General features: G+C 49.2%; 1 protein-coding gene across 1 annotated transcript in view; it reads right to left on the bottom strand.

Moving 5' to 3' along the window:
• The window catches only part of LOC122944421, a 59795-nt gene that overhangs the window by 21537 nt on the left and 19183 nt on the right, over positions 1-19075 (bottom strand). The window contains exons 2-3 of the mRNA XM_044302656.1: positions 1293-1537; positions 215-427 (exon numbers count right to left, since the gene is read on the bottom strand). Of these exons, the coding sequence (XP_044158591.1) occupies positions 215-427; positions 1293-1537 (458 nt within the window). The remainder of the gene's footprint in view (positions 1-214; positions 428-1292; positions 1538-19075) is intronic.

Below are 19075 nucleotides of genomic sequence, written 5' to 3'. Positions count from 1 at the left end.
TAATATCATATAATACTCCGACCGCCGCCGGCACAGCAGGGGTCAGGATGTAATAGATGATAAGCCCCAGTCTATCACTGGTCCCAGATGGGGTCTACATCCCACCCCCCACACCGGCCAAGATGACCTGCAAAGCGGAAGCCCACCTACACCACTACTGCCCCCAACATCCTCATACCAATGATATTGTCTTGAGATTGTATTCCTCACTCACCTGCGTCCACTTGTAGGATTTTCCTCATCTGCTTCACTTTGTCGGACATTCTCCTCCCTATAGACACATCGTCGGATGGACAGATTGCATCCAGCTCGGCCTCCGTCAGGGTCACCTGGGGACACGGGGGGGATTGTCCCCATTCAGAATGGTTCTGTTCCTGGGATTCCACGTCTTCCGAATCAATAATCACCTTTATCATGTTCTCCGCTCCTGAACATTCACATTAGATTATGAGAAAACACTAAGGACAACTCCCCCATCATTATCCACCATAACAAGACCTCCTTATATCAGGGGAGATCGGTCTAGTCCAGTATGTAATGTATGAGGCTACATCACAAACTATACAATACAGAAGCTCCGCCCCTATATACAATGTATCATTTAGGCCTCATGCACACAACCGTATGTATGTTGCTGTCCGCAAAAAGCAGATCTGCAAAAAATACAGATGACATCCGTGTACATTCCATATTTTGCGGAACGGAGCAGCTGGCCCCTAATAGAACAGCGCTATCCTTGTCTGTAATGTGGACAATAATAGGACATGTTCTATTTTTTGGGGGAACAGAAATATGGACATATGGAAACAGAATGCACACAGAGTACCTTTTAGTTTTTTTTTGCGGACTCATTAAATGAAAGGTTCCTTATACGGTCCACCAAAAAACTGAACGGACATGAAATGAAAATACATTTGTGTGCATGAGGCCTTATACTGATCTCTATATACAATGTATCATTTATACTGATCCCTATATACAATGTATCATTTATACTCATCTCTATATACAATGTATCATTTATACTCATCTCTTTATACAATGTATCATTTATACTGATCTCTATATATAATGTATCATTTATACTGATCCCTATATACAATGTATCATTTATACTGATCTCTATATACAATGTATCATTTGATCTCTGTATACAATGTATCATTTATACTGATCCCTATACACAATGTATTATTTATACTGATCTCTATATACAATGTATCATCTATACTGATCCCTATATACAATGTATCAGTTATACTACATAACATACAGCTCTTCGGGTCTCGTACCGTGTTTGCTGGAGCAGAAGTCCAGGAACCTCTTCATTGAGGACGGATACGTCTGTGACGAGTAGATTACTATAACTACAGAATATCTTTGGACTTGATTCCAAATATCCTCACTTAGACGTGAGATCGGTATTACAGAGCCCGAGCCGGTGGTTGGTATCAGATAGTTTAGCAGTGATTTCATATGTGCATCCATGTCCCAGCAGAAGATTCCCACAGACTTCTCAATGTCAGTACAGCTGCTTCTAAGAGACAGAAAGGAAGAGACTTCAGTATAATGTCCTCAGCCAAAAGAATGTTTAACGACTCACTTGGAGGATCAGGAGAAGTTAGCTCAGGATCTAAAACTGGTATCACATAATTTCAATCACGTTCTGGTGCAGTTTAATATTCTACATAGACTTTATGTCACTCCTCTCTGGCTTAATAAATGTGGTATTAGGGATCATTCTAATTGTCCGAGGTGTGATGTTTCTGATGCGGATTATTTGCACATGTTCTGGTCTTGCCCAGAGTTGAAACAATATTGGGGGACTATTCACAACTACATAGAGGAAAAACTGAACGTGCAGATTCCTTACTGAATGCTGGGTATTGGGGGATCTTGCCAAGGTGGGCTGTCACCAATATAAAAAACATCTTCTGTTTAACCTCTTAAGGACTTAAGCCCGATTACACCTTAAGGACTTGGCCATTTTTTGCAAATCTGACCACTGTCACTTTAAGTGCTGATAACTTTAAAACTCTTTGACTTATCCAGGCCATTCTGAGATTGTTTTTTCGTCACATATTGTACTTCATGACACTGGTAAAATGAAGTAAAAAATAATAAAAAATTTTGCATAATAAAATACCTAATTTACCAAAAGTTTGGAAAAATTAGCAAATTTCAAAGTTTCAGTTTCTCTACTTCTGTAATACATAGTAATACCCCCCCAAATTGTGATAACTTAACATTCCCCATATGTCTACTTCATGTTTGAATTATTTTGGGAATGATATTTTATTTTTTGGGGATGTTACAAGGCTTAGAAGTTTAGAAGCAAATATTGAAATTTTTCAGAAATTTACAAAAACCCAATTTTTAGGGACCACTACAGCTCTGAAGTCACTTTGTGAGGCTTACATAATAGAAACCGCCCAAAAATGACCCCATTCTATAAACTAAACCCCTCAAGGTATTCAAAACTGATTTTACAAACTTCGTTAATCCTTTAGGTGTTGCACAAGAGTTATTGGCAAATGGGGATGAAATTTGAGAATTTCATTTTTTTGCCTAATTTTCCATTTTAACCCAATTTTTCCACTAACAAAGCAAGGGTTAACAGCCAAACAAGACTGTATCTTTATTGCCTTGACTCTACCGTTTACAGAAACACCCCATATGTGGCCGTAAACTACTGTACGGCCACACAGCGGGGCGTAGAGGGAAAGGTGCGCCGTATGGTTTTTGGAAGCCAGATTTTGCTGGACTGTTTTTTTGACACCATGTCCCATTTGAAGCCCTCCTGATGGACCCCTAGAGTAGAAACTCCATAAAAGTGACCCCATCTAAGAAACTACACCCCTCAAGGTATTCAAAACTGATTTCACAAACTTTGTTACCCCTTTAGGTGTTGCACAAGATTTAATGGAAAATAGAGATACAATTTCAAAATTTCAATTTTTCGGCAGATTTTCCATTTTAATATTTTTTTTCCAGTTACAAAGCAAGGGTTAACAGCCAAACAAAACTCATTATTTATGGCCCTGATTCTGTAGTTTACAGAAACACCCCATATGTGGTCGTAAACTGCTGTACGGGCACACGGCAGGGCACAGAAGGAAAGGAACGCCATACGGTTTTTGGAAGGCAGATTTTGCTGGACTGTTTTTTTTTTACACCATGTCCCATTTGAAGCCCCCCTGATGCACCCCTAGAGTACAAACTCCAAAAAGTGACACCATTTTAGAAAGTACGGAATAGGGTGGCAGTTTTGTTGGTACTAGTTTAGGGTACATATGATTTTTGGTTGCTCTATATTACACTTTTTGTGCGGCAAGGTAACAAGAAATAGCTTTTTTGGCACTTTTTTTTTTAGTTATTTAAAACATTCATCTGACAGGTTAGATAATGTGGTAATTTTATAGAGCAGGTTGTCACGGACGCGGTGATACCTAATATGTATAAATTTTTATTTATTTATGTACGTTTTATACAATAACTTCATTTTTAAAACCCAAAAATAGTTTTTTCAGTTTTTGGGCGATTATCTTGAGTAGGGTCTCATTTTTGCGGGTATGAGATTACGGTTTGATTAGCACTATTTTGGGGTGCATATTACTTTTTGATCGCTTGCTATTACACTTTTTGTGACGTAAGATGACAAAAAATGGCTTTTTTTACATCGTTTTTATTTTTTATTTTTTACGGTGGTAACCTGAGGGGTTAGGTCATGTGATATTTTTATAGAGCCGGTCGATACGGACGCGGCGATACCTAATATGTATACTTTATTTTTATTTATGTAAGTTTTACACAATGATTCCATTTTTTAAACAAAATAAATCATGTTTTAGTGTTTCCATAGTCTAAGAGCCATCGTTTTTTCAGTTTTCGGGCGATTATCTTGAGTAGGGTCTCATTTTTTGCGGGATGAGATGACGGTTTGATTTGTACTATTTTGGCGTACATGCGACTTTTTTGATCACTTTTGTTACCTTTTTTGGGAAGTAAGGTGGGCAAAATTTCAATTATCTCATAGTTTTTATTTTTTTATTTTTATGGCGTTCACCGTGCGTCGAAAGTAACATGACCTTTTTATAGATCAGGTCGTTATGGACGCGGCGATACCTAATATGTGTAGTGTATTTTATTTTTTTTAATTTTTATTCAGTGATAAATGTTTTTTTTATCTTAACTTTTTTCACTTTTTTTTACATTTTTTTTGACCCAGACCCACTTGGTTCTTGAAGATCCAGTGGGTCTGATGTCTGTATAATACAGTACAGTGCACTATATAGTGTACTGTACTGTATTTTACTTACACTTTGTCTGAACAGATCTATGCCTTTAGCATAGATCTGTTCAGCACCATGGACAGCAGGACGCCTGAGCAGGCGTCCTGTTTGCATGGGAACCTTCCCCGTCTGCCACAACTTCGCAGACGGGGAAGGGTAAGCACAGGGCTGCGGGGGGCTCTTTCCCTCTCCATCGGGGGGCTGCAAAGGCACAGCAGCCCCCCGATGGAGAGGGAGGGAGCTCCCTGACCGATGACAGTTAACCTTTTCCATACCGCAGTCCGTATGGACCGCGGTATGGAAAGGGTTAAACGGCTGACATCTGCACAGATGTCAGCCGTTTATACCAGGGTGTCAGCAATGTGCTGGCACCCTGGTATAACCCACTAGAAGCCAACAAATTTTCAAGGGGAGGCGGGCGGGGTATCGCGATCCCGCCTGCCGCAACGTCCCCACCTCCTGCGACACCCCGCCCCCGCACCACCCGCCGGCATAAAACCGTGCAGGGGTGCAGGGGGTGAAAAATCGTTATTTTAGGCACTCAAAAGTTTCTGATCCCCGCGGTCAGGGACCGCGGGGATCAGAAACTGCAAAAAGCACAGCAAACCGCAGGTCTGAATTGACCTGCGGTTTGCTGCGATCGCCGACACGGGGGGGTCACATGACCCCCCCTGTCGTTGTGACAGGATGCCGGCTGAATGATTTCAGCCGGCATCCTGTTCAGATTAACCCCTGGGGCACCGGAATACCGATGTAAAGTTAGGACGTACCGCTACGCCCTGAGTCCTTAAGGGGTTAAAATAATGTTTTTGACAAGACTCCTAATAGCACGGTCTTGGTTTGTGCGAAGTGTCCCTAGTATTAACACATGGTTAAATTTGGTAGAGACCAATAAGAGATATGAACATATTTTATATAAGCAAAGAGATATAGAGAAAAAAGGGAGTAGAATTTGGGGAGAATGGAACCCACAGAGCTCCCTCCGCTCTCCATCTCTCTCCACCATTCCTCGGTCATGTTACGGAGGGCCGGTGGAGAAGTAGGACGCATCATGGGATGGGAGGGGGAGGGAATGGGGGGGCTCAGTTTGGAAAATGATGTTAATGATATAATGATATAAATCTGTTTGTTAATATTGAAATAATAATGAAAGTTAATTTAAAAAAAGAAAGTATATTATCAGTATATCGCACCCTCTGTGTATCACACCTATCGATAGCGCACTTATACGAGTCCTTAGGAGGACTTTTGTGGCCCTATTAGCTAACGTTTGGTGTCCCTAACAGCCTGTCCCTGCTCCACACAGCGACCTCTCCCTACACTGGCAAAACACTGAATGTAAAATGGCGGCCAGATTGGGTTTATTTATGAGGTAGGGGGGGTGTCCATGTGCTGAAACGTCTCCATTGGCTGTCCTGTACCACCTGATGGATGTGTCATGGGTCAAAGTTCAGCGCTATGCTAAAAAATATGGCGGACGCAAATATCTCCATATTTTCACATGACCCCCGGGTGAACAGCCATCACTACATAGGACCTAGTAAGATTCCGCAACAAACATTTTATACCTAAAGAAAACTAGAGTGTTATCAGTGTTTACATTGCGTGAACTGCAAGTACATGGTTAAGGGTACGCAATTCACACATCCAAAGACACTAATGACACACGCCATTGGACATGATTTGACATGTGATTTTTCTTATGTCATTTACGTCTTCTGGTGCCCGTGCAATTTGTTATATGTCATGGAGATGACCTGTGATTAGGGATGAGCGAACCCGAACTGTATAGTTCGGGTTTGTACCGAATTTTGGGGTGTCCGTGACACGGACCCGAACCCGGACATTATCGTAAAAGTCCGGGTTCGGGTTCGGTGTTCGTCGCTTTCTTGGCGCTTTTTGAAAGGCTGCAAAGCAGCCAATCAACAAGCGTCATACTACTTGCCCCAAGAGGCCGTCACAGCCATGCCTACTATTGGCATGGCTGTGATTGGCCAGAGCACCATGTGACCCAGCCTCTATTTAAGCTGGAGTCACATAGCGCCGCCCGTCACTCTGCTCTGATCAGTGTAGGGAGAGGTTGCAGCTGCGACAGTAGGGCGAGATTAGGCAGATTAACTCCTCCAAAGGACTTCATTCAGAGATCGATCTGCAGCTGTGGATGATTGAGCTGCTGCTATTGAATTGATCACTGTTTTTAGGCTGCCCAGAGCATTTTTCATTCACTTTTTTCTGGGGTGCTCGGCGGCCATTTTGTGTCTTGTGGTGCGCCAGCACAAGCTGCCACCAAGTACATTTAACCCTCAATGGTGTGGTTGTTTTTTGGCTATATCCTACATCAGGGGCTTGGCTGTGCTTGCTATTTTATTGAGGGGTGAAATACAATTGCCAAAATAGCAGTACCCTAAATCTGGTGTTTCAGCTGTGGCTGCCAATTGTAATACTGTCTGCTGTCTGGCAAAGGATAGATTTTTGTTCAGGGTTGAAATACAATTCCCAACTTAGCAATTTCCTAAATCAGTGGTTTCTGCTGTATCAGGCCAAGTTTAAATCTATCCATAAAAGGGTATATTAGATTGAAGGTGCACATAGGGTCATTCTGAATAACCTCACACACCCGCTACCGTGCATTTTCAAGTCTAATTCTGTCAGTAAACCTATACCTGTCACCCAGCGCCTAAATACTAGGCCTCAAATTTATATCCAGCTAAATCGGTGGTTACTGCTGTGCCTGTATTAGTGTAATACGGGACCTAAATAGATGCCAGATAGTGTTAGGTGTCTGTAAAAAAAGGCCTGAATTTGAATACAATACATTGGGCCAAATAATATTTTTCTTATTGTGGTGAACGATAACAATGAGGAAAACATCTAGTAAGGGACGCGGACGCGGACATGGTCGTTGTGGTGTTAGTGGACCCTCTGGTGCTGGGAGAGGACGTGGCCGTTCTGCCACAGCCACACGTCCTAGTGTACCAACTACCTCAGGTCCCAGTAGCCGCCATAATTTACAGCGATATATGGTGGGGCCCAATGCCGTTCTAAGGATGGTAAGGCCTGAGCAGGTACAGGCATTAGTCAATTGGGTGGCCGACAGTGGATCCAGCACGTTCACATTATCTCCCACCCAGTCTTCTGCAGAAAGCGCACAGATGGCGCCTGAAAACCAACCCCATCAGTCTGTCACATCACCCCCATGCATACCAGGGAAACTGTCTCAGCCTCAAGTTATGCAGCAGTCTCTTATGCTGTTTGAAGACTCCGCTGGCAGGGTTTCCCAAGGGCATCCACCCAGCCCTTCCCCAGCGGTGGAAGACATAGAATGCACTGACGCACAACCACTTATGTTTCCTGATGATGAGGACATGGGAATACCACCTCAGCACGTCTCTGATGATGACGAAACACAGGTGCCAACTGCTGCGTCTTTCTGCAGTGTGCAGACTGAACAGGAGGTCAGGGATCAAGACTGGGTGGAAGACGATGCAGGGGACGATGAGGTCCTAGACCCCACATGGAATGAAGGTCGTGCCACTGACTTTCACAGTTCGGAGGAAGAGGCAGTGGTGAGACCGAGCCAACAGCGTAGCAAAAGAGGGAGCAGTGGGCAAAAGCAGAACACCCGCCGCCAAGAGACTCCGCCTGCTACTGACCGCCGCCATCTGGGACCGAGCACCCCAAAGGCAGCTTCAAGGAGTTCCCTGGCATGGCACTTCTTCAAACAATGTGCTGATGACAAGACCCGAGTGGTTTGCACGCTGTGCCATCAGAGCCTGAAGCGAGGCATTAACGTTCTGAACCTGAGCACAACCTGCATGACCAGGCACCTGCATGCAAAGCATGAACTGCAGTGGAGTAAACACCTTAAAACCAAGGAAGTCACTCAGGCTCCCCCTGCTACCTCTTCTGCTGCTGCCGCCTCGGCCTCTTCTGCTGCTGCCGCCTCGGCCTCTTCTGCTGCTGCCGCCTCGGCCTCTTCTGCTGCTGCCGCCTCGGCCTCTTCTGCTGCTGCCGCCTCGGCCTCTTCCTCCGCCTCTGGAGGAACGTTGGCACCTGCCGCCCAGCAAACAGGGGATGTACCACCAACACCACCACCACCTCCGTCACCAAGCATCTCAACCATGTCACACGGCAGCGTTCAGCTCTCCATCTCACAAACATTTGAGAGAAAGCGTAAATTCCCACCTAGCCACCCTCGATCCCTGGCCCTGAATGCCAGCATTTCTAAACTACTGGCCTATGAAATGCTGTCATTCAGGCTGGTGGACACAGACAGCTTCAAACAGCTCATGTCGCTTGCTGTCCCACAGTAGAGAGCCGTGCCTTCCCTGCACAACCAAGTATCCGATAAAATCAAGTGTGCACTGCGCAACGCCATCTGTAGCAAGGTCCACCTAACCACAGATACGTGGACCAGTAAGCACGGCCAGGGACGCTATATCTCCCTAACTGCACACTGGGTAAATGTAGTGGCAGCTGGGCCCCAGGCGGAGAGCTGTTTGGCGCACGTCCTTCCGCCGCCAAGGATCACAGGGCAACATTCTTTGCCTCCTGTTGCCACCTCCTCCTTCTCGGCTTCCTCCTCCTCTTCTTCCACCTGCTCATCCAGTCAGCCACACACCTTCACCACCAACTTCAGCACAGCCCGGGGTAAACGTCAGCAGGCCATTCTGAAACTCATATGTTTGGGGGACAGGCCCCACACCGCACAGGAGTTGTGGCGGGGTATAGAACAACAGACCGACGAGTGGTTGCTGCCGGTGAGCCTCAAGCCCGGCCTGGTGGTGTGTGATAATGGGCGAAATCTCGTTGCAGCTCTGGGACTAGCCGGTTTCACGCACATCCCTTGCCTGGCGCATGTGCTGAATTTGGTGGTGCAGAAGTTCATTCACAACTACCCCGACATGTCAGAGCTGCTGCATAAAGTGCGGGCCGTCTGTTCGCGCTTCCGGCGTTCACATCCTGCTGCTGCTCGCCTGTCTGCGCTACAGCGTAACTTCGGCCTTCCCGCTCACCGCCTCATATGCGACGTGCCCACCAGGTGGAACTCCACCTTGCACATGCTGGACAGACTGTGCGAGCAGCAGCAGGCCATAGTGGAGTTTCAGCTGCAGCACGCACGGGTCAGTCGCACTGCGGAACAGCACCACTTCACCACCAATGTCTGGGCCTCCATGCGAGACCTGTGTGCCCTGTTGCGCTGTTTTGAGTACTCCACCAACATGGCCAGTGGCGATGACACCGTTATCAGCGTTACAATACCACTTCTATGTCTCCTTGAGAAAACACTTAGGGCGATGATGCAAGAGGAGGTGGCCCAGGAGGAGGAGGAGGAGGAGGAGGGGTCATTTTTAGCACTTTCAGGCCAGTCTCTTCGAAGTGACTCAGAGGGAGGTTTTTGGCAACAGCAGAGGCCAGGTACAAATGTGGCCAGACAGGGCCCACTACTGGAGGACGAGGAGGACGAGGATGAGGAGGAGGTGGAGGAGGATGAGGATGAAGCATGGTCACAGCAGGGTGACACCCAACGCAGCTCGGGCCCATCACTGGTGCGTGGCTGGGGGGAAAGGCAGGACGATGACGATACGCCTCCCACAGAGGACAGCTTGTCCTTACCCCTGGGCAGCCTGGCACACATGAGCGACTACATGCTGCAGTGCCTGCGCAACGACAGCAGAGTTGCCCACATTTTAACCTGTGCGGACTACTGGGTTGCCACCCTGCTGGATCCACGCTACAAAGACAATGTGCCCACCTTACTTCCTGCACTGGAGCGTGGTAGGAAGATGCGCGAGTACAAGCGCACGTTGGTAGACGCGCTACTGAGAGCATTCCCAAATGTCACAGGGGAACAAGTGGAAGCCCAAGACCAAGGCAGAGGAGGAGCAAGAGGTCGCCAAGGCAGCTGTGTCACGGCCAGCTCCTCTGAGGGCAGGGTTAGCATGGCAGAGATGTGGAAAAGTTTTGTCACCACGGCACAGCTAACTGCACCACCACCTGATACGCAACGTGTTAGCAGGAGGCAACATTTCACTAACATGGTGGAACAGTACGTGTGCACACCCCTCCACGTACTGACTGATGGTTCGGCCCCATTCAACATCTGGGTCTCTAAATTGTCCACGTGGCCAGAGCTAGCCTTTTATGCCTTGGAGGTGCTGGCCTGCCCGGCGGCCAGCGTTTTGTCTGAACGTGTATTCAGCACGGCAGGGGGCGTCATTACAGACAAACGCAGCCGCCTGTCTACAGCCAATGTGGACAAGCTGACGTTCATAAAAATGAACCAGGCATGGATCTGTAGTGTCCCACCAGGTAAAGGTGGGCACTGCACAGGTTAATGTGTTGCATTGCATTAAATGTCATGTGCATGTTTTTCCCTGTATTATCTGGGTGTCAGGCCTGTCAGGGTGTAGTTTAGCCTCCCAGACGTTAGAGGGAGCTGGAGAGCCCTAGTTACATATAGGAAGGCCCAGACAGGGAAGTGTTAGTTCATTCCAGGGGACTAGAGGAGTCACCTCGTCCACCTGAAGCTCCTGAAGCTAGGATCAGCTCAGTAGAGATACCCCAGTTGCAGGAACCAACCTCCTGGGAGAAACCTACAGTTATCCACCTGATAGGAGGAGGCGATCCAGGGTAAGCAAAGTGACCCTGATGGGCAGAGGACCTTTAGAAAGCATAGCAAGAAGTATAATACCTGAGGAAGTCAGTAACCAAGGATTTAAGCCACCCTTTTAGGCATCCGGGCCTTGGGAGATAAAGCCAGAGCAGGAGTTCTAGAAAGGACACTGTACATTGATTCTGAGAAAGGTACAACCTGCTGCTGAGTGCTTGTGGAATTTACCCTCAGCGTATCTTGCATGACTATTTCCTGCCATATTGTGAATAAGCCCTGTAACGGACCGTTTCAGCGGACAAGGGGTTAAAATCCGTTTAGGCGATATGCCCCTTTCCGAGAGACCGGCACAGCTACTGCAGAACACCAACCTCCCGAACTGGATACAAAATAGCACTCCAAACTGGAACCTCGCAAATAGCTGTCAGTCAGACGAACAGGAAAAGCGTATCCGTCAGCTTACACTCCTGGCAATCAGTCTCCAACAGCATACAGGGAATCCCCCCAATAACGAGACAAGGCTCCGTCTTGAGGGTCTAGCAGTGGTCTGAAGTGCTGGCACACCCAGCCTGGTTTTTATTACAGTTTGTTGCAGATACAACATATCCCCACAATGCATCATGGTTTCCTCCCCTCTGTCCCGGAGACGACCAAAGACAATCCAATTATCTCTCAGGACAAAGGGGAGATCACCAATACACATGTGGAGACAACAGGACAGGAATCACCACCCAAACACACAATGGCACACCCCCACAGCAAACACAGACATTTAACATATCCCCAGATAGCTCAAGTCTGAGTGCATATCATTAGGTGAATGGCACTCAGAATACACGAATACAATAATATTAGCTATCTGGGTGCCCTCACATAACATACAATTTAACCGAACGCATAATAACATAAAATACAATTCTACAGACAGATTTAAGCTGTGCGGCCGGTCTGTCTTCTCCTTTACAGTTACTATGGGCCATAATCCTGAGGCAAGAGGCTTTTAAACAGTCCTCTCCAAAACCCAGTGGCGAGGTTGGTTTCGCCACACATCTCCCCCCCCCCAGGGAAGACTAACCAGATACCTGACCTCACGCCGGTCGGTACCTGAGTTAGTCTGGCAGCCCACCCACAACCCAATACTGGACCTGCTGAATTTCGTAGCCTGTCTCTGTCCAGTAAGTCCACCAAGGTGATGTTGGAAGCTGGTACTCCCGGTCTCTGTGTTGCTCCCTGGCTTGGAGTGGAGGTTGCTTTGTGGGCAGGGATCAGCGGTACTCAGCCCTGGTGCCAGCGCTACCACGGAAGAAGCCTGGTTGGAGCCTGGTTGTTGGAGGGGGAGACCGACTGTCTCTACCCCCTGTGCTGTAAGTGCAGAGACCACGGTCCCATCTGCACTGTTGTGGGGCTTACTGTCTCCCCCTGGTGCGTTAAGCTGCCGCTGGGGAGAGGGGGTAACGAGCTCCTCTCCCATACATACTTCCAGCCGCTGGGGAGTGCGACCGACCGCCTCCGCTCCCAATACAGTGTCCTGCTGCTGGGGAAAGGAGACTGGGCTCTCTATTCCCTGTAGGACACTCTGCCGCTGGGGGACAGGACCGACTGTCTCTGCCCCCTGTAACTCCGCCTGCCGCTGGGGAATGGAGACTCGGCTCCCAATTCCCAAAAAATCATGCTGCTGCTGGGGGGCAGGAACAACTACCTCTGCCCCCTGTAACTCAGCCTGCCGCTGGGGAGGGAGGCCGCTGCTCTCCCCTCCCTGCACTTCACACTGCCTTCCCGGCACATCACTCTGCTGCTGGGGGGCAGGAACAACTACCTCTGCCCCCTGTAACTCAGCCTGCCGCTGGGGAGGGAGGCCGCTGCTCTCCCCTCCCTGCACTTCACACTGCCTTCCCGGCACATCACTCTGCTGCTGGGGGGCAGGAACAACTACCTCTGCCCCCTGTAACTCAGCCTGCCGCTGGGGAGGGAGGCCGCTGCTCTCCTCTCCCTGCACTTCACACTGACGCTGGGGAATGGAGACTAGGCTCCCACTGTCCCGCAACCGTAACCTCCGATGGAGGTCCACCCAACGTGGCAGCTGACCGTCACCTTCTGCCCGGTATAGTAGGGTCTTAGACACTAGATTCCTCACGAACTTCACGTATTTCTCACCTGGATTGGGTCCGAAGAAGTTCAGCCGCAACCACATCATACGGTCAAATTCCTCCACAGAGTATCTGTACTCCACTGCTGGTTCCATCCTGGTGCTTTTAGGGTCACTGTACTGAGACATGCGTTGCCCTTAAATTGTAGAATCCACAGAAATGGTGTCTCCTGTAGCTGTCCTTCTGGCTGTAGGAACAATCCCGCTGCTTGCCACCAATGTAACGGACCGTTTCAGCGGACAAGGGGTTAAAATCCGTTTAGGCGATATGCCCCTTTCCGAGAGACCGGCACAGCTACTGCAGAACACCAACCTCCCGAACTGGATACAAAATAGCACTCCAAACTGGAACCTCGCAAATAGCTGTCAGTCAGACGAACAGGAAAAGCGTATCCGTCAGCTTACACTCCTGGCAATCAGTCTCCAACAGCATACAGGGAATCCCCCCAATAACGAGACAAGGCTCCGTCTTGAGGGTCTAGCAGTGGTCTGAAGTGCTGGCACACCCAGCCTGGTTTTTATTACAGTTTGTTGCAGATACAACATATCCCCACAATGCATCATGGTTTCCTCCCCTCTGTCCCGGAGACGACCAAAGACAATCCAATTATCTCTCAGGACAAAGGGGAGATCACCAATACACATGTGGAGACAACAGGACAGGAATCACCACCCAAACACACAATGGCACACCCCCACAGCAAACACAGACATTTAACATATCCCCAGATAGCTCAAGTCTGAGTGCATATCATTAGGTGAATGGCACTCAGAATACACGAATACAATAATATTAGCTATCTGGGTGCCCTCACATAACATACAATTTAACCGAACGCATAATAACATAAAATACAATTCTACAGACAGATTTAAGCTGTGCGGCCGGTCTGTCTTCTCCTTTACAGTTACTATGGGCCATAATCCTGAGGCAAGAGGCTTTTAAACAGTCCTCTCCAAAACCCAGTGGCGAGGTTGGTTTCGCCACACATCTCCCCCCCCCCAGGGAAGACTAACCAGATACCTGACCTCACGCCGGTCGGTACCTGAGTTAGTCTGGCAGCCCACCCACAACCCAATACTGGACCTGCTGAATTTCGTAGCCTGTCTCTGTCCAGTAAGTCCACCAAGGTGATGTTGGAAGCTGGTACTCCCGGTCTCTGTGTTGCTCCCTGGCTTGGAGTGGAGGTTGCTTTGTGGGCAGGGATCAGCGGTACTCAGCCCTGGTGCCAGCGCTACCACGGAAGAAGCCTGGTTGGAGCCTGGTTGTTGGAGGGGGAGACCGACTGTCTCTACCCCCTGTGCTGTAAGTGCAGAGACCACGGTCCCATCTGCACTGTTGTGGGGCTTACTGTCTCCCCCTGGTGCGTTAAGCTGCCGCTGGGGAGAGGGGGTAACGAGCTCCTCTCCCATACATACTTCCAGCCGCTGGGGAGTGCGACCGACCGCCTCCGCTCCCAATACAGTGTCCTGCTGCTGGGGAAAGGAGACTGGGCTCTCTATTCCCTGTAGGACACTCTGCCGCTGGGGGACAGGACCGACTGTCTCTGCCCCCTGTAACTCCGCCTGCCGCTGGGGAATGGAGACTCGGCTCCCAATTCCCAAAAAATCATGCTGCTGCTGGGGGGCAGGAACAACTACCTCTGCCCCCTGTAACTCAGCCTGCCGCTGGGGAGGGAGGCCGCTGCTCTCCCCTCCCTGCACTTCACACTGCCTTCCCGGCACATCACTCTGCTGCTGGGGGGCAGGAACAACTACCTCTGCCCCCTGTAACTCAGCCTGCCGCTGGGGAGGGAGGCCGCTGCTCTCCCCTCCCTGCACTTCACACTGCCTTCCCGGCACATCACTCTGCTGCTGGGGGGCAGGAACAACTACCTCTGCCCCCTGTAACTCAGCCTGCCGCTGGGGAGGGAGGCCGCTGCTCTCCCCTCCCTGCACTTCACACTGCCTTCCCGGCACATCACTCTGCTGCTGGGGGGCAGGAACAACTACCTCTGCCCCCTGTAACTCAGCCTGCCGCTGGGGAGGGAGGCCACTGCTCTCCTCTCCCTGCACTTCACACTGACGCTGGGGAATGGAGACTAGGCTCCCACTGTCCCGCAACCGTAACCTCCGATGGAGGTCCACCCAACGTGGCAGCTGACCGTCACCTTCTGCCCGGTATAGTAGGGTCTTAGACACTAGATTCCTCACGAACTTCACGTATTTCTCACCTGGATTGGGTCCGAAGAAGTTCAGCCGCAACCACATCATACGGTCAAATTCCTCCACAGAGTATCTGTACTCCACTGCTGGTTCCATCCTGGTGCTTTTAGGGTCACTGTACTGAGACATGCGTTGCCCTTAAATTGTAGAATCCACAGAAATGGTGTCTCCTGTAGCTGTCCTTCTGGCTGTAGGAACGATCCCGCTGCTTGCCACCAATGTAACGGACCGTTTCAGCGGACAAGGGGTTAAAATCCGTTTAGGCGATATGCCCCTTTCCGAGAGACCGGCACAGCTACTGCAGAACACCAACCTCCCGAACTGGATACAAAATAGCACTCCAAACTGGAACCTCGCAAATAGCTGTCAGTCAGACGAACAGGAAAAGCGTATCCGTCAGCTTACACTCCTGGCAATCAGTCTCCAACAGCATACAGGGAATCCCCCCAATAACGAGACAAGGCTCCGTCTTGAGGGTCTAGCAGTGGTCTGAAGTGCTGGCACACCCAGCCTGGTTTTTATTACAGTTTGTTGCAGATACAACATATCCCCACAATGCATCATGGTTTCCTCCCCTCTGTCCCGGAGACGACCAAAGACAATCCAATTATCTCTCAGGACAAAGGGGAGATCACCAATACACATGTGGAGACAACAGGACAGGAATCACCACCCAAACACACAATGGCACACCCCCACAGCAAACACAGACATTTAACATATCCCCAGATAGCTCAAGTCTGAGTGCATATCATTAGGTGAATGGCACTCAGAATACACGAATACAATAATATTAGCTATCTGGGTGCCCTCACATAACATACAATTTAACCGAACGCATAATAACATAAAATACAATTCTACAGACAGATTTAAGCTGTGCGGCCGGTCTGTCTTCTCCTTTACAGTTACTATGGGCCATAATCCTGAGGCAAGAGGCTTTTAAACAGTCCTCTCCAAAACCCAGTGGCGAGGTTGGTTTCGCCACAAGCCCCTTTGTGGAACTGTAATATAAAGACTGTACTACTACCTGCTGTACAAAGTTGGATTGTCCAGTAAAGTTTACGTTTGGTTCACTATATACTTGTGTACCTTCATCTTTCCAACCACCAACCGGCGTGCCACCGTCCAAAGGCACTGGCGTCACGAATACCACAGGGACCTTGCCCCAGGCACACAAAATACCTGTAACATCCAGGGCACCTCATCCACCATCAGGCCTGGTCCCTATCTACAGAGCGTGCCCCAGAGGAACCGTGTCTACCTCTCCTTCACTGCCACGCGCCTGCCCAGGGTTCTTCAAATATAGTGAGTACCCTCGATTGCCCATAACCGTGATCTCACTTCGTCATACCCTGCAGGTCTGGCGTGTTGCATAAATTGGCGTCACGAACAGGATCCGAATATTCCTGCGCCATAGCGGATTTAAAAACTGTGTGCTGAAAATCGTCATAAAGTGACATGCCCCAATTGTTTTATTGAAAATTGCTGGGCCAAAGTGAACTGTAATGATTGCGGTGTGAAAATAGCATTGTGTGGACTGTTTTCTGCTTATTTGAGTCACCGCTTGCTGTCAGTGAATAGACAGCCATATTGCCCATTTAACCTGATTGGATTACAAGTGCGCCTCGTGGAGCTGTTTGGCGCGAAAAAGAGGACTTTGGCGCGAAAAGAATCAGGCGGAGCCATCGCCCAGCCAACCAGGAAGAAGAACCCCGCCTACCTGAGTCCCGGAGCTACGAGAGGCCGCGCCCACCTGCTGACGCGGTACGCAGGACGTCCCGACACCCGGAGCTACGCATCTCGCGAGACTTGGAGCGAGCACCATCGGAGTGAGTACCAACTTTGAAAACTTTTGTCGGCTTCTCCGCTTACCTGTCCGGAAGCTTCCCAACCCCTGCCAAGGCACCGGAGGGATCCCCGCTAGTCGTGAAAGACTTGTCTAAAAAAAACAAAAGTTAAAGTTACTGCCATAGTCCACTCCGCTCCATTTTAAAGGGCCATACCCACCTAGCAACGCCATGTCCGCGGTCGAGGAAATCGCACAGGCAGCCTCAGTCGTGCCTGCCGAAGTACCCGCAGCCGACTCTGGGGCCCCTGCCGCCGCGGCACCGCCAAGCCTGATGCCGCTAACCATGCCGTACTATTTCGGGGCCCCCTGGTTCCCACGTTATTCAGGGGAAGCCCACAAGTTAAAAGACTTCAGGGAACAGATACTGGCCTTGTTCCGGCTTTATCCCATAAATGCTGAGCAGCAAATGGAGATCCTCTTAGCTCAGTTAGAAGGGGCCGCCCGCAGGGAGGTAATGTCATGGCCCCGTTCTGAGAAAAATAGCCTGGAACAGATCTTTGAACGTCTGGGCACCACGTTTGAAGCCAGAACGGTGTCAGAAGTTAAAATGCGTTTCTTCAGCAGAAAGCAGCAGCCTGGGGAGTCGCTCCGTGATTTTGCCCTGTCCTTACAGGAGACGCTGAGAGCTGTAGTCCAAGTGGATCCTAAAGAAGCTGAGGACCAGGACCGGACTCTTAGAGAGCAATTCATTGCAGGCATAAGTACTGAACATTTAAAGGGCCAGCTACGGATGTTGTCAGCTCAACACCCTCACTGTACATTCTTGGATTTTAAAGAATTGGCCATCAGTATATTAGGCCAGAACCCTGCTCCAGGGCCAGCAGCCTTCCCTGAACCCCAGGCTTGTCAGCCAAAGACTATTAATGTGGGGTCCGCAGGAGTCGGTCAAGCCACCCAAGCTCCAGTCACAGATGTAGTGGCAGCACTAATGGAGCAAGTGAACTATCTTACTCTAAGTCTAGAGAAGGTGTGCAAAAAGATAGAGGAGTGGGAGAGACCGTTATTACTAGAAGATAAGGATCCCCTTCCTCCCAGGCTCCCACCTGCATATGGAGATGTGTATCCATAAGAGCCTGATGGGCGACTGAAGTACCGGCCCAGAAGTAGAAAACAGCCTGTCTGCCAGCATTGCAAGAAATATGGACATACCGAATCCATGTGCTGGCAGTTAAACGAGTAACCCCTGAGGCAGAGGACCGCCCCTCGGGAGGTAGAACAGAAGGTCCAAAGGATCCAAACTGGATGCCTAAGTATGTCGGGTCCCGTCCGAAAATTAATATATGTATCAACGGGATACCCTTTGAAGCCCTGTTGGACACTGGGTCACAGGTCACCACCATTCAACGGCCTGCCTTTGACAAGTTCTGGGATCCAAGTCTCCTCAACCAGCCACCAGAGTCCTGGCTAGATATCATCGCTAGCAACGGTAAGCCAGTGAAAGTGCATGGGTATTGGGAACCTACTCTTCAGGTGGGAGAAGCCACCCTGCCACAGCAAGGCGTGATTGTGGTACAAGCCGGAGGTAAAGGAGGACACCCCGTGATCTTAGGGACTAATGTTCTTAAAAATTGTTACTCCGAAGTGCTTGAAGCATTGAACCAAACCATATCATCCGCCTCACCTGCTTCCAGAATAGTTATTTAGAAAACTATTAGCGTGCTGTGCGCTCAACAAAGGTTCGCCAACAATAAAGGAGAAATTTGCACTGTCCGGATCCGGGATAACCGGCCGGTGGTTTTGCCTCCAAATTCCCAGATCATACTGTGGTGCCGTGCTGTATTAGGGATCCAGGGCCAGGACTACCAAGCCCTAGTGGAACCTATTCCTATTAAGGATCATCCTTTCGTACGGACAGCCAAGAGCATGGTGACCGTGTCCCAAGGTAAAGTGCCTGTTCGTTTAATCAACTTTGGTGATCATCCCGTTACTCTCTTTAAACACTGCCCCGTTGCTCAGCTTTTCCAGGT

The sequence above is a fragment of the Bufo gargarizans genome, chromosome 8 (assembly GCF_014858855.1).
Source record: "Bufo gargarizans isolate SCDJY-AF-19 chromosome 8, ASM1485885v1, whole genome shotgun sequence".
Classification (NCBI taxonomy): domain Eukaryota; kingdom Metazoa; phylum Chordata; class Amphibia; order Anura; family Bufonidae; genus Bufo; species Bufo gargarizans.
The sequence above is the reverse complement of the archived record's forward strand: the minus strand, read 5'-3'. Positions and strand labels throughout refer to the sequence as shown.